The sequence below is a fragment of the Mycetomoellerius zeteki genome, unplaced genomic scaffold (genome assembly GCF_001594055.1).
Source record: "Mycetomoellerius zeteki isolate Tzet28-1 unplaced genomic scaffold, Tzet1.0 scaffold336, whole genome shotgun sequence".
Lineage (NCBI taxonomy): Eukaryota > Metazoa > Arthropoda > Insecta > Hymenoptera > Formicidae > Mycetomoellerius > Mycetomoellerius zeteki.
The window spans coordinates 1-12565 of NW_017257323.1; the positions used below are offsets into that span (position 1 = coordinate 1).

The window sequence follows — 12565 nt, forward strand, 5'->3', positions numbered from 1 at the left end:
TCATGAAATTGTAAGTTTAAAAATGAGTTTATGAAAATATTATTAAAATACATATTAAACATACAAATAAATATAAAATCAACAAGATATACATTAAAAGTAATAGGTTTTTTATACAGATTTCTCAATTTTCATTGCGAATAGTTCATGCACCCCTTAGATATTCTGAGGAATCGGATTTTTCCAATTTGGTTTCAAATTTCTTGATAAAATACGTTATATTTATTACATAATTCTGTACCACTAATTAATAATTAAATTCGTGACAAATATAATATTTAAAAAAGGACTTAAATTATTCTTATTTTTAGTCTATCACATCTATTGCGACTGTTTTAGTTATAATAATACAAGCACAAACAAATAAATAACAAGTTTTATCATATTATGACAAAGCTCATAAAAAATAATTTAATGATAATATATGTACAACATAATTTAATTTATAAAATGCGTTATATGTACAATATCTTTTAGATTTGATTTAATATCCCTATATAACATTTGAAAGAGAAAATTAATTAGTGTTTCATCAAAACAAGATTTTTTTTGTTCCTGGCTCAGACATGTCCCGGAAATCTCACTAGTTGATTTGGCAACCCTACACGCGACGTAGTCAAAGAGCCACAAGAGCCCTGCTCAAAAAATCAAGAAATTTCAAGAAATTCAAGATTCTTGAATTCAAGACAAGAAATACAATGTCAAGAAATGGTCAAGACAAGAAAAATGAAATTTCTTACCTTGAAAATCAAAACAAGACAAAAAATGCTCTTCAAGATAAGAATTCTTGTCTTGATGAAACATTAATCGTACCATCAAAAGATAAGACTTATAACTGACAATAATAAAACTAATAAATAAATAATTGATATCAATATAAATGTCAATTGCAAAAATATATTTAATTCAATTTTATTGTGATGTCATTTGTTTTTTCATTATTGTTATTTAATAATTATAGAATATTTAATTTTCTTCAATAAATTATTAAAATTAGGTATTAGTTAATGATTTCTTTTATTAATCTTATACTTTTAATTGTTTTCGTTCATAAATTCAATACTTTCAAAGGAAACGACAAAAAATACCTATATAGGTACGATTTAGGCGACCGACCTAAATCGTACCTTTTGCAGCATGTTACAAAAAATTTATAATAAATTAATTTGTTATTAGTGGAAAGTTAAACATGTAATAATAAGCGTCCAAAACCTCAAGCTACAATTTCTAATGTCCATTTGCATACAAAACAATGCCAAATGGAAAATATAATAAAAAATAGGTTAAGTGGTCCGCATTCGGCAACTCTCTCTCCTAATAAAATTCGTATAATAAAGTTCATAAAATATATTATACTATTTTAGTATCTTTATATTACAGATGGGAATGGGAGAGAGTAAGAAAGATAAAAAAGAATTAATAAACTTTTATTACTATTAAATATAATAATTAATAACATCTCGTGCAAAAAACATAAAGTATACTTTTTATCATGCTTTTATGTTGATTATTATTTATTTATGATCCATCATTACGAACATTAATCATTATATACGTATATATACTTTTTTTATAAATATTAAGGAGAAGCAATTCACACATGATTGTAATATATTTATAACGTTTGTACATTAATAATTGTTATTGTAAAATATGTATGTTAAAAGCGAAATATAAAAGTAAAAAACAACACTGCCACAATATTCCTATTTTTTGTATACTAATGTATAGATATATGAGTACAAATAAAAGTATACCCATCTTCCATTTATAATTCAATAAATAATAAAGCATAAATTGTGGTAAGTTAATTGCTTTAATATTCCTAAGTGCCTTACCATAAAGGCAGTGCCTGCTCATAAATTGCGCCTATTATCGTTACCATTCGATTCAATTTATACAACCAACTGATCAACAAAAGTACAGTTTGAAATAAAAACTATATGTGCAATGACAAAAAGTATTCGTATGATTTTAATGCCATTTTTAATGATCAATTATGTATTTGGTTTAAGAATTGCCATATTTAATCATTCAAGATTATGGTTTAGTGCTGTATATATACTGCTGATTTGGTCAGTTTACTGCTTCCTCGTGTTATCTACATTTACTTCTTTTTATATGTATTTTATTTTTGCCGACAATATTTGTTATTGTCTAGAAATCTTTACAACGTTATTGTCAATCATGTTTGGAATATATCATGACAAGGTAACGAAATATTATAATATTTCTAACAATATTAATAAAAACAATTGTTATAATATACAAAATTATTAGAAATAAACATAATCTTGTTTATTTACACAATTAAATAGATAAAATACGTATATAAATTATAATTCATAATACATATTAAATTTTATATTTATTCAATAATAAAAACTGTGGTAAATATTTCCCGATTATTGATTTTAATATAAACTTAATAATAAATTTAATAATAACGGTACCTTATCAAAGTCATGATCCTGAGTGACCTTTAAATATTTTGGCCGTCGACCATAATTAACAATAAATTATTATAAGCTTCATAAACAGTACGTGATTTTTGGACAAATTAAATATTAACACAGAGTTGTCAACTTAAACTTTACAATCATGTAAATTTCTTTTGTCCTATAAGCAGGGGGAAGGGAGGAGTAGACGTCACTTTGCTCGGAAAATCGAAACCCCTATGAAACCTTGCTCCGCGTAGAAAGTTGTAAATGTTGCTTTGTTTTTAGAATCTTGCCCTGCATGTTAAATGCATGCGTGGATGCGATAGATTCCGTCCTTTTTCTTTCTAAAGGGCTCAACTATCAAAAAACCGACAGATTTAGTTTGCACCATGCTTTGCATGGAAAGTTATAACCTATGTAGAACATCGCTTCATACAACTTTCCACGCGAGATTCAATTCAAATCTGTGTCTAATTTTTTAGTAATCGAGCTCTCCTCTTTCGTAGAAAGAGTCAGGTTCCATTATTTCTACGTACATACTTTTTACGCAAAGCAGAATTATACGTGAGTTTCGACTTTCCGCACAAAGCGTGGTCCATCTCATCCTGCTCTCTGCATTGCAAAACGAAATCTATGATTGTACAGCTTCGTTCAGGTCTACGAATTCACTTAAATATTTAAATATGTTAATAATGTGATATTTGTACTAAATAAAATTTAAACTATATAAAGTTAGATATATTCTTATACATATTGTAAATTCGTTTGTTAATAACTTTTTTAACAAACAATGACCGAGGACTAAAACTGACAGACTTTCCGGGCTTCTCTGCCGAAGGTCCCTCAGAATCATGATGTCGATAACATACGTCATGGTCAGGGTGAAGGTGGTTCCCCTATCCAAAATATTTACTATTTATAATATATACATATATTTGTCTATTTTACATTCCTTTTTTGTGACAGAAATTCCAAAATTGTTTGAAGAAATTTGACATTGTCGACAGCACCTTGCTTAAGCTAGGAACAATAACAAATTATGACAATCTACGCAAAAAAGCAGTATTATATGCCTTAGGATGGATTTTCATAGTTACATTAATAACATACTATTCAGCTTCATTACTGAAAGATAAATATGACGATAATATTACGACAATTATGTTATTCGTCTTTCTACGAGACTATTGTTTTCATATTAATCTTATGGGTGATTTGACTAATGCAAGTGTCCTCCAGTTAGTATTTCAATTTTTTTATATATACTTATCATTATATATTTATCTTATATATATAGGTATTTATGTAAATAAATAAAACTAAATCGTAATGCATAAATATTTCACAATTCCTGAAAGTTTTAAAAGTGCTGTTAAAATTAAACTATTGTTTGCAATTAATTTCATTTCCCATCTGTCTTTTTACATTTAGATACGCTGAATTAAAATTTGATCAAATTAATGAACATCTTCGGAATTTAATAAAAAATCAAAAATACAAAATAATACAAGCTTGGGGAAATCCTCGGATATATCCTTACCAACGCACATTTTCGAAACCACTAAGTAATAAATGTATGACGTGGATCATTATGTAAGATATTTTATGTCAATTTTATTAATAGTGGTAACATCATGGAGAAAAATTAACTTTCATAAGTAACAGTATACTTGAAATAAAACTTAATATTTATGTTTGCATTATGTTCAGACATCTTTACTTAGAGTTACGCAAAATATCCTGTGATATAAACTCAATATTTGGAACCCAAACGACTATCAAAATGGCATGCTATTTTATTTGGATAGTAATTGACTTACACGAACTTTTCAATACAATACTTATCAACAATTATGTAAAATCTAAAATAATGGCTATCACCTTGTGCTTGATCTACGTATTACATCACATTTTCAAATTCCTGCTTATTAATTATATGTGCGAAACAGTCAGTACTAAGGTAGATTAAATTATACTAAATTTCAGAAAGTATTTGCAAATTTATTTATAATAAATAAATCAATATAAACATTATTATTGATATCTTAATTTAAAATTAAATTAGAAGTTTCATTAATACATTCTTTAATTACATTAAATATGTTACAATTTCAGGCAAACGCAATAGCAGATTTATTAAATAAATTATCATATGTCACTTGTGATGTTGAAATTCGTGAAATTGTAAGTTTAAAAATGAGTTCGTTAAAATATTATTAAGATACATATTAAACGTACAAGTAAATTTAAAATCAACTAGATATACCTATTAAAAGTAATACGTTTTTTATACAGATTTCACTATTTTCATTGCGAACAGTTTATGCGCCCGTTAGATTCTGTGGAATCGGATTTTTTCAATTTGGTTTCAAATTTCTTTATAAGGTATGTCATATTTATTACATATTTCTGTAGTATAAATAATCAAATTCGTGACAAATGTTTAAAAAAGAATACTTAAAGATTGTCTTTATTTTTAGTTTACCACATCGATTGCGACAGTTTTAATTATAATAATACAAGCACAAGCAAATAAATAACAATTTTTATCAAATTAAGGCAAAGTTCACAAATAGTAAAATAGTAAATAGTAAAACAAATATTAAATGGAATAAACGTTAAACAGTTTATTATGTTTAGTAGGTATGTTTAAAAAATGAAGTCTTTAATTAATATAACGTTATTTTATTGTTTTATTGCGAGTTTAGAATTGAATTGCATATTATTGAAAGTTCATAAGAACAGACAATAAGATATAAAAAAGTATATTAATAAATAGGGGAACCTGGGGTATAATGGTTATAGTTAGATTTTTTCAAGTTTTAAACATATTAAAAATAAATAAATCAACTTTGTTATATATTAAAATATTTTTTGAAGTATTTACTATAAGGAAAACTTAAGTTTTACTGCAAAAGTATAGATTAACAGGACGAAATTATTGTTTTGTGAGAGTGTGTCGTAACCTCATTATGTCATTTATGCAGGGCATAATGGGGTACCACAGAAAACTTGTCTATTTTTTAAAAATTAATATTGAACATTGCTTAAAAGTGACTTAGAACATATAATATAAGTAAAAATACATTGTTGCACTTTTAATTTTTAATTTTTTATTAATAATTCTATATGTGATGCTGAGTGATACATTATACAAGGTATACTGTTATTATATTAAACATAAATAAAAATGTTTAAGAAGATAACACAAATAAATAAATGGGTAAATTTATTATTTAATAAATAAATGGGTAAATTTTTTTAATTACTTTTTTGGGAACTCTCTTGTTATCTTTTAAGTCGCGAATTTTATATAAACAAAAATATCATAAACATAAAATAAATATAAAACATATAAAAATATTACGAACAATATTTACATTTCTATCATATTTGTTTAGTATTATGTCTAAATGTATTTGTTTTAAAGAAATAATTTATTCTTCAATTCAATTTCGATAAATAATGATACATAAGTATTAGACTGTTTACTTTAATATCCATAAGTGCCTGATTAAAATTACAAAGATGCGCTATCTTTACCTTTCGATATAACTTATGCAACCAACTATAGTCAATAAAAAGACAGTTTGAAATAGAAATCGTGTGAGCAATGATCATGGGTATTCGAACAATTGTAAAGCCATTTTTAATGATCAGTTACATGTTAGGTTTAAAAATTAACAATTCATCTAATTATTCAAGACTATGGTTTAACGTTCTATATATGATACTAGTATGGTCAATTTACTATTTCCTCTCAACATCTACATTATCATCTTTTAATAAGTTTATCCCTATCGAGCAGTACATTTTCTATCGACTAGAAACTATCGTGACTTTATTGTCAATCATATTTGGTGTATATCACGATAAGGTAAGGAGATATTAATACCATATATGTAGTTATAAGAAAATTAATATTGTAAATTGTAATATATACAGTTATTAATAATTAGCAATTACAAATACATATATGCAATTACAACAGATAAAAAATATATAAAGCTTAATAATTAACAGGTTATTAAAAGTTATATACACATCTATTCATTCTCTCTCTCTCTCTCTCTCTCTCTCTCCCCCCCTTTTTTCTCTCTCTTTCTCTCCTCTCTCTTACTAATAAAAACTGTTGTAAACACAAAATTCCGCACATATTAACATAGTGCATATGATAAATTTCTTTTTCCTAAATATCTAATAAAATAATTAATTCAAATTATATAAAAAATTTGTATAAAAGAATAATAGAATTAAAAACCTTTATATTTTCTTGAATTATAAAATATATGTTGTATCAAATATATATATGCTTAATAATATTACCATATTTTCGGAGAAGTAATAATTATTTCATATTTTATCTTTCTGATAGAAATTCCAAAACTGTCTGAAGAAGCTCGATATTGTCGACAACACTTTGGTTAAATTAGGAATTGCAGACTATAACAAACTGCACAAAAAAACAATATGGTTTGTCTTAGGATGGTTTGTAATGGTTATATTAACAGTTTGCAGTACAGCATTATACGTGAAAGATAGATATAACCATAATTATGCAACAACCACGTTTTATATCTTTATTCGAAACTATTGCTTTCATATTAATTTTGTCGATGATTTGACTACTGCAAGTATTCTCGAGTTGGTATATCTTTTTTTTTACATATACTATTATGTCCTTAGCTTAAGTGTAGTTATTTCTGAATAACAATAAAACTAAATTACAATAAAATTATAATTATTAAAGTATTTTTAAAAATTTCGATACAGTATAGCAGCTATTTGCAATTAAATAACGATTCATTTTATTTATATTTAGATACACAGGATTCAAATTTGATCAAGTTAATAAACATCTTCAAAACTTAATGAAAAATAATAAACATGAAATAAAACGAGCTTGGGAAAATTCCATGATAAATTCTCATCAAAGATTTTCGAAATCACTAAGCAACAAGTGCATAACGTGGATCGTTATGTAAGACGTTTTATATTAATTATATTGCAGTATCATAAAATGTCAAAATCATAAAAAAAATAATATTTATAATTAGTATATATATGGAATATATATAAAACTTCATATTTATATATGCACATACAGACATCTACACTTAGAATTACGCAAAATATCCTATGAAATGAATTCAGTGTTCGGAATACAAATGACTATTAAAATGATATGCTATTTTGGTTGGATAGTACTTGATTTACGTAGAATTCTCTGCGTAATCTTTATCGACAATTACATGATATCTAAAATTATACCTATCTCCGTTAACTTAATCTGGCTTTGTCACAATGTTTTTAAATTTGTGCTCATTAATTATGTGTGCGAAACAGTTACCACCAAGGTATTTTTTATATTTAATTTTTAAAGTCAATTTAAAATTTAAATTAAATAATGCTTAATTTAGTAATATCTAATATATAAAATAACATATAGACCGTCATATAAAATCTAATTTTTTTATTATATTAGATTGTATATTTTAAATTATATTTTGGTTTTAGTTTTATCAATTAATTATATTTGACATATTATAATTTTAGGCAAATAATACATCAGAATTATTAAGTAAATTGTCATATTCCACTTATAATGTAGAAATTCGTGAAATCGTAAGTTTTAAAATAAATTCGTTGAAATATTAAAATAAATATTACATAATATTTAAATAAATATAAAAAATCCATAAAAAATATATATTATAAATTAATAATATAACTGTATTAAAAATTAATAATATAACTGTATTAATACATACAGATTTCACACTTTTTATTACAAATGATTTATGCACCACTTAAATTTTGTGGAATTGGATTTTTCCAGTTTGGCTTCAAATTTCTTCACAAGGTACGTTATACTTATTATATAATTGCGTACTACAATCAAATTCATGACGTATATTTAAAAAAGAACTTATACACTGTATTTATTTTTAGTTCATCATATCTATTGTGACCGTTTTAGTTATAATCTTACAAGCACAAGCAAATAATATAACATAAGTAAACATTTTTATCAGATTATAGCAGATTTCATAACAGATAATTTAATCTATAATATAATGTAATATTTAATGATAATATATAATGTAATTTATCAAATGCTTTATAAGGTATTTTCTTTGATTTAATATATCTCTACATAAGTAGGTGAAAAAGAAAATTAATAACTGAAAAATAATTGATAGATACTTAGATAATATATGCGATGTTATGCAATAAGAAGATAAATAATAAATATTTAACATGTTATATCGATTGTCTTTGCAAGATTCTTTTCATTATCAAAAGAATCATTTTTTACATAAAATTGTTTTAATATTCTCTAGATATTGCAACAGTTTTAGCTGCAGCAATACAAGCGAGTGAAAATAAGTAAACATATATTGTTATTAAATTATAATAGCTCATAAAATGTAGTTAGTAATAAATGTATAACGCACAGTTTATAAAACGCATAGTTTCTAACATTAATTTTATATGCTGTACAAAGTAAACAATGAGTATTCTTTATTATGTTTTTATATTGATTTCATATTTCTACAATTTTGTTCATATAAAAAGAATTATTCTTTTTATACAGTTTTTATATAATTAATTAAATAATATAATTTTTATTATAAGAAAAAACAATTTTTTTTTATTACGTTATTTATGGTATTTGTATATTATATTTGTTACAGCTGTAATTGTGATTAAAATATATCTATGCTATTTGAAAATATTTACGATGTATTGTTATGTAATAAACGCCCCCCCCCCATTAAAAAAAAGAGAAAACGAAAATGTCAAGAACTATATTCGTATTATGTGAACATATTTGTTCATACGTGAAGAAGTACTCTATCATCTGCTTTAATCGTGTTGCATAAATTTTAGTAGATTGATTACCTAATATTCATAAGTACCTTAATAGAAATTACGAAGATCACATAGCTTTACTGTTGCATATATGAAGTCAGTAAAAACGAACAGTTTGAAATAGTAACAGTGTGCACAATGAGTCGAAATATTCGAACAACTTTAATGCCACTCCTGATGATTAGTTACATTTTTAGTTTAAGACTCACCAATCTACCTCTAGGTCACGCGAAACTGTGGTTTAGTCTCATATATATGCTGACAGTTTGGACAATTTATTATTTTCTTTTAATGTCAGTATTAATACCTGATCTCAAATTTTATACCAGTGCCGAGTATCACATTTGCTATTTGCTGGAATTGTTTACAACTTTGTTATCGATCGTATTTGGGATATATCATAATGAGGTAAATAGATATAATATTTTCAGTTATCAGCAATAATTATGAGTGCATATCTGCATAGCTACAATATTCAAAATAATTATAAATTATTTAATTCGACATTTAACGATGTATGAAGACAAAGATTATCCGCAAACTGCCTAGATTCTTTTTAATGTATCTATTGTTATTTCATATATCATCATAGTAAAAAGAAATTACATTAAAAAGATTCTTATTGTTTTAAGTTACATTAAATCATAAAGTCTTTCTATGCATATTACTTTGCATTTTTTACATCAAATTTTTTTTACATATATTACTAATACAATTATATATTAATATTATATTATTTTATATATACAGGTATAAATTAATCATACAATAATGTGTAAAAATGCAATAAAAGTATTATTAGATGTATAAGCTGCAATAATGTTGTCAAATTTTCAGATAAATAATAATATTATTCGTTTATTTCGTCTATTCATCTACTTGCATCTTCCCGACAGAAATTTAAAAACTGCTTGAAAAAGCTCGATATTATCGACAATACACTGCTTAAACTTGGAGTAGTGACAAATTATGACAAACTACATGCAAAAACACTATGGCTCGTCTTAGGATGGTCCATGATAGTTATATTAATGAATTGCAGCTCAGCATTATTCCTAAAAGTTGAACACAATTGTGACTTTGTAACAGCTATGCTCTTTGTCTTTTTACTAAACTACTCTTTTCACATTAACGTTGTCGATGATTTGACTAATGCAAGTATTCTTGGGTTAGTATCTTTTTACATATACGGTCATAATATACTTTATAATACAATTATATGTGTAATAAAACTAAATTGTCATTCATAAATGAAGAGCAGAATTCCAAAATGCATTTTATCCAAAATTTCATTTTTTTTAGTTAGAGGTGGCGTAGTGTTCAGTGTTGAAAGACTCATATTATAAGCTATTCTGAGATGTTCAGAAAGAATTTTTTTATCGTTAGTTTATATGCTGAAAAAACATAGACATTTCGAAGTGCATTATGTTTTTTAACTAGAGACAAACAAAATGCATTTGTTTAACATTTTTAGCGATTGTTTAGCAATTTTGTTTAATATTTCACATCCTACTGATTGGCATATTATTGTTTTCTGTAAAGTGCGTAATTTTCTTAGGTGCGGAATTTCTTTCTCATTTTCTGAAAATTACAAATTTTGGACAAAACGCATTTTGAAAGTCTGCTCTTCAAATATCTCACAGTGAAACGTGTTTTTAAAATTTTCGATACAATACACCTGCTATTTGTAAATAACAATTTTATATTCAATGACGTTTTATATTAAGATACATAGGATTGAAGTTTGATCAAGTCAATGAACTCATTCAGAATTTAACGAAAAATAATAAACATACAATAAAATCAGCTTGGGAAAATATGATATATTCCCATCAACGAAGATTTTTGGAGACTCCAAGAAATGACTGCATCATATGGATAGTTTTGTAAGACAATTTTCTTAATTTAAATAAGTTCTATTAATTACAGCAATTTTATCTTATGTAATTTGGTATTACAGACATCTTCATTTAGAGTTACGCAAAATATCCCGAGAGGTGGACTCAATATTTGGAACACAAATGACTTTCAAAATGGCATGTTATTTTAATTGGATAGTGATTGACTTACGTATAATTTTCTCCGCAATACTTACTGATAATTACGTAAAATCTAATAACATAGTGTGTGCAGTCCTATATTTATTCTTGCTTTTTCATAACGTTAGCAAATTTCTACTCATTAATTATGTGTGCGAAACAGTCAGTACCAAGGTATTCATTTTAACTTAAACTTTTTAAATGTTAATTTAAAATTTATTTTTAACAAAAACTACTATACCTTTAATTTCCTAAATTAGAAGCAACTTTAATTTTATTCAACATATTCCAATTTTAGGCTACTACAACAGGATATTTATTAAATAAATTATCATATTCTATTTTTGACGTTGAAGTCCATGAAATCGTAAGTCTTAAAATAAGTTAAATAAATTTTATTAAAAAAAATTGAATGTTAAAATTAGTATATAAACACTAACAAAATATGCATTAATAGTAATGTATTGTAATAATACAGATGTCACAATTTTCATTACAAATGACTTATGAGCCTCTTAGATTCTATGGAATTGGATTTTTCCAATTTGGCTTCAAATTTCTTTACAGGGTACGTTATATTTATTATCTAATTGCATACTAGAAATAATAAGTCATGATATAATATTAAAGATGAAAACTTATATATGCTATCTTTATTTTTAGTTTATCATGTCTATTGCGACCGTTTTAGTTATTGTAATACAAGCGCACGTAAATAAGTAATTATTTTTAACAAAACATAACAGAATTCATAAAAAATATTTTTAATAATAAGCAATTTATATGGTCTAATTTATAAAACATGTTACACGATATTTTTTGAATTTGATATCCCAATATTGAAATTATGAGAAAAAATTAATAATTGAAAAAGATTAATTACCATAACACCTGCTTACAAAATATTTTTCTATATAATTGATTTCTATATACCTTTCTACAATTCTTTCGTTTTTAATAGAACCATTCCTTATATATAATTTTTTTTATATATTAACCTAAATAAAATAATATGACTTTTACTGAAACAAAAACAGCACTTTAATATTTAATTATGATATTTATATATATGTAATCTATTATAATTATATATATAGTAATAATATAATAATAATTATAATTGTGACTAAAAATCTATCATATGATATTTAATAATATTTTAAAATCCTACTAGAGCACTGCAAATATCCAAATAAAGAAATAAACAAC

General features: G+C 24.7%; 3 protein-coding genes across 3 annotated transcripts; all 3 read left to right on the forward strand.

The window, feature by feature from the left end:
* Window positions 1–4151: 4151 nt before the first annotated feature.
* LOC108725308 (uncharacterized) lies at window positions 4152–5854 on the forward strand (the record flags this gene model as incomplete). Its single annotated transcript, XM_018452239.1, has 5 exons — window positions 4152–4401; window positions 4557–4625; window positions 4737–4826; window positions 4922–4963; window positions 5843–5854. Coding segments are annotated over 5 exons (463 nt in total), but the record flags the coding sequence as incomplete, so codon positions are not given.
* Window positions 5855–7609: 1755 nt separating this feature from the next.
* Window positions 7610–8459, forward strand: LOC108725309 (uncharacterized). Its single transcript, XM_018452240.1, has 4 exons — window positions 7610–7798; window positions 7998–8066; window positions 8215–8304; window positions 8394–8459. The coding sequence occupies exons 1-4, from the start codon at window positions 7610–7612 to the stop codon at window positions 8457–8459; spliced, it is 414 nt and encodes a 137-aa protein (XP_018307742.1).
* A 2891-nt stretch (window positions 8460–11350) lies between these two features.
* On the forward strand, window positions 11351–12079 carry LOC108725310 (uncharacterized). The gene is made up of 4 exons (XM_018452241.1): window positions 11351–11530; window positions 11655–11723; window positions 11835–11924; window positions 12020–12079. The coding sequence occupies exons 1-4, from the start codon at window positions 11351–11353 to the stop codon at window positions 12077–12079; spliced, it is 399 nt and encodes a 132-aa protein (XP_018307743.1).
* The last annotated feature ends 486 nt before the right edge of the window (window positions 12080–12565 follow it).

Coding starts and splice junctions, on each gene's coding strand:
- LOC108725309 (XM_018452240.1), top strand. CDS start 7,610: ATGACTATTAAAATGATATGCTATTTTGGTTGGATAGTACTTGATTTA. Junction 7,799..7,997: donor GCGAAACAGTTACCACCAAG/GTATTTTTTATA, acceptor TTATAATTTTAG/GCAAATAATACATCAGAATT. Junction 8,305..8,393: donor GCTTCAAATTTCTTCACAAG/GTACGTTATACT, acceptor ATTTATTTTTAG/TTCATCATATCTATTGTGAC.
- LOC108725310 (XM_018452241.1), top strand. CDS start 11,351: ATGGCATGTTATTTTAATTGGATAGTGATTGACTTACGTATAATTTTC. Junction 11,724..11,834: donor ACGTTGAAGTCCATGAAATC/GTAAGTCTTAAA, acceptor GTAATAATACAG/ATGTCACAATTTTCATTACA. Junction 11,925..12,019: donor GCTTCAAATTTCTTTACAGG/GTACGTTATATT, acceptor CTTTATTTTTAG/TTTATCATGTCTATTGCGAC.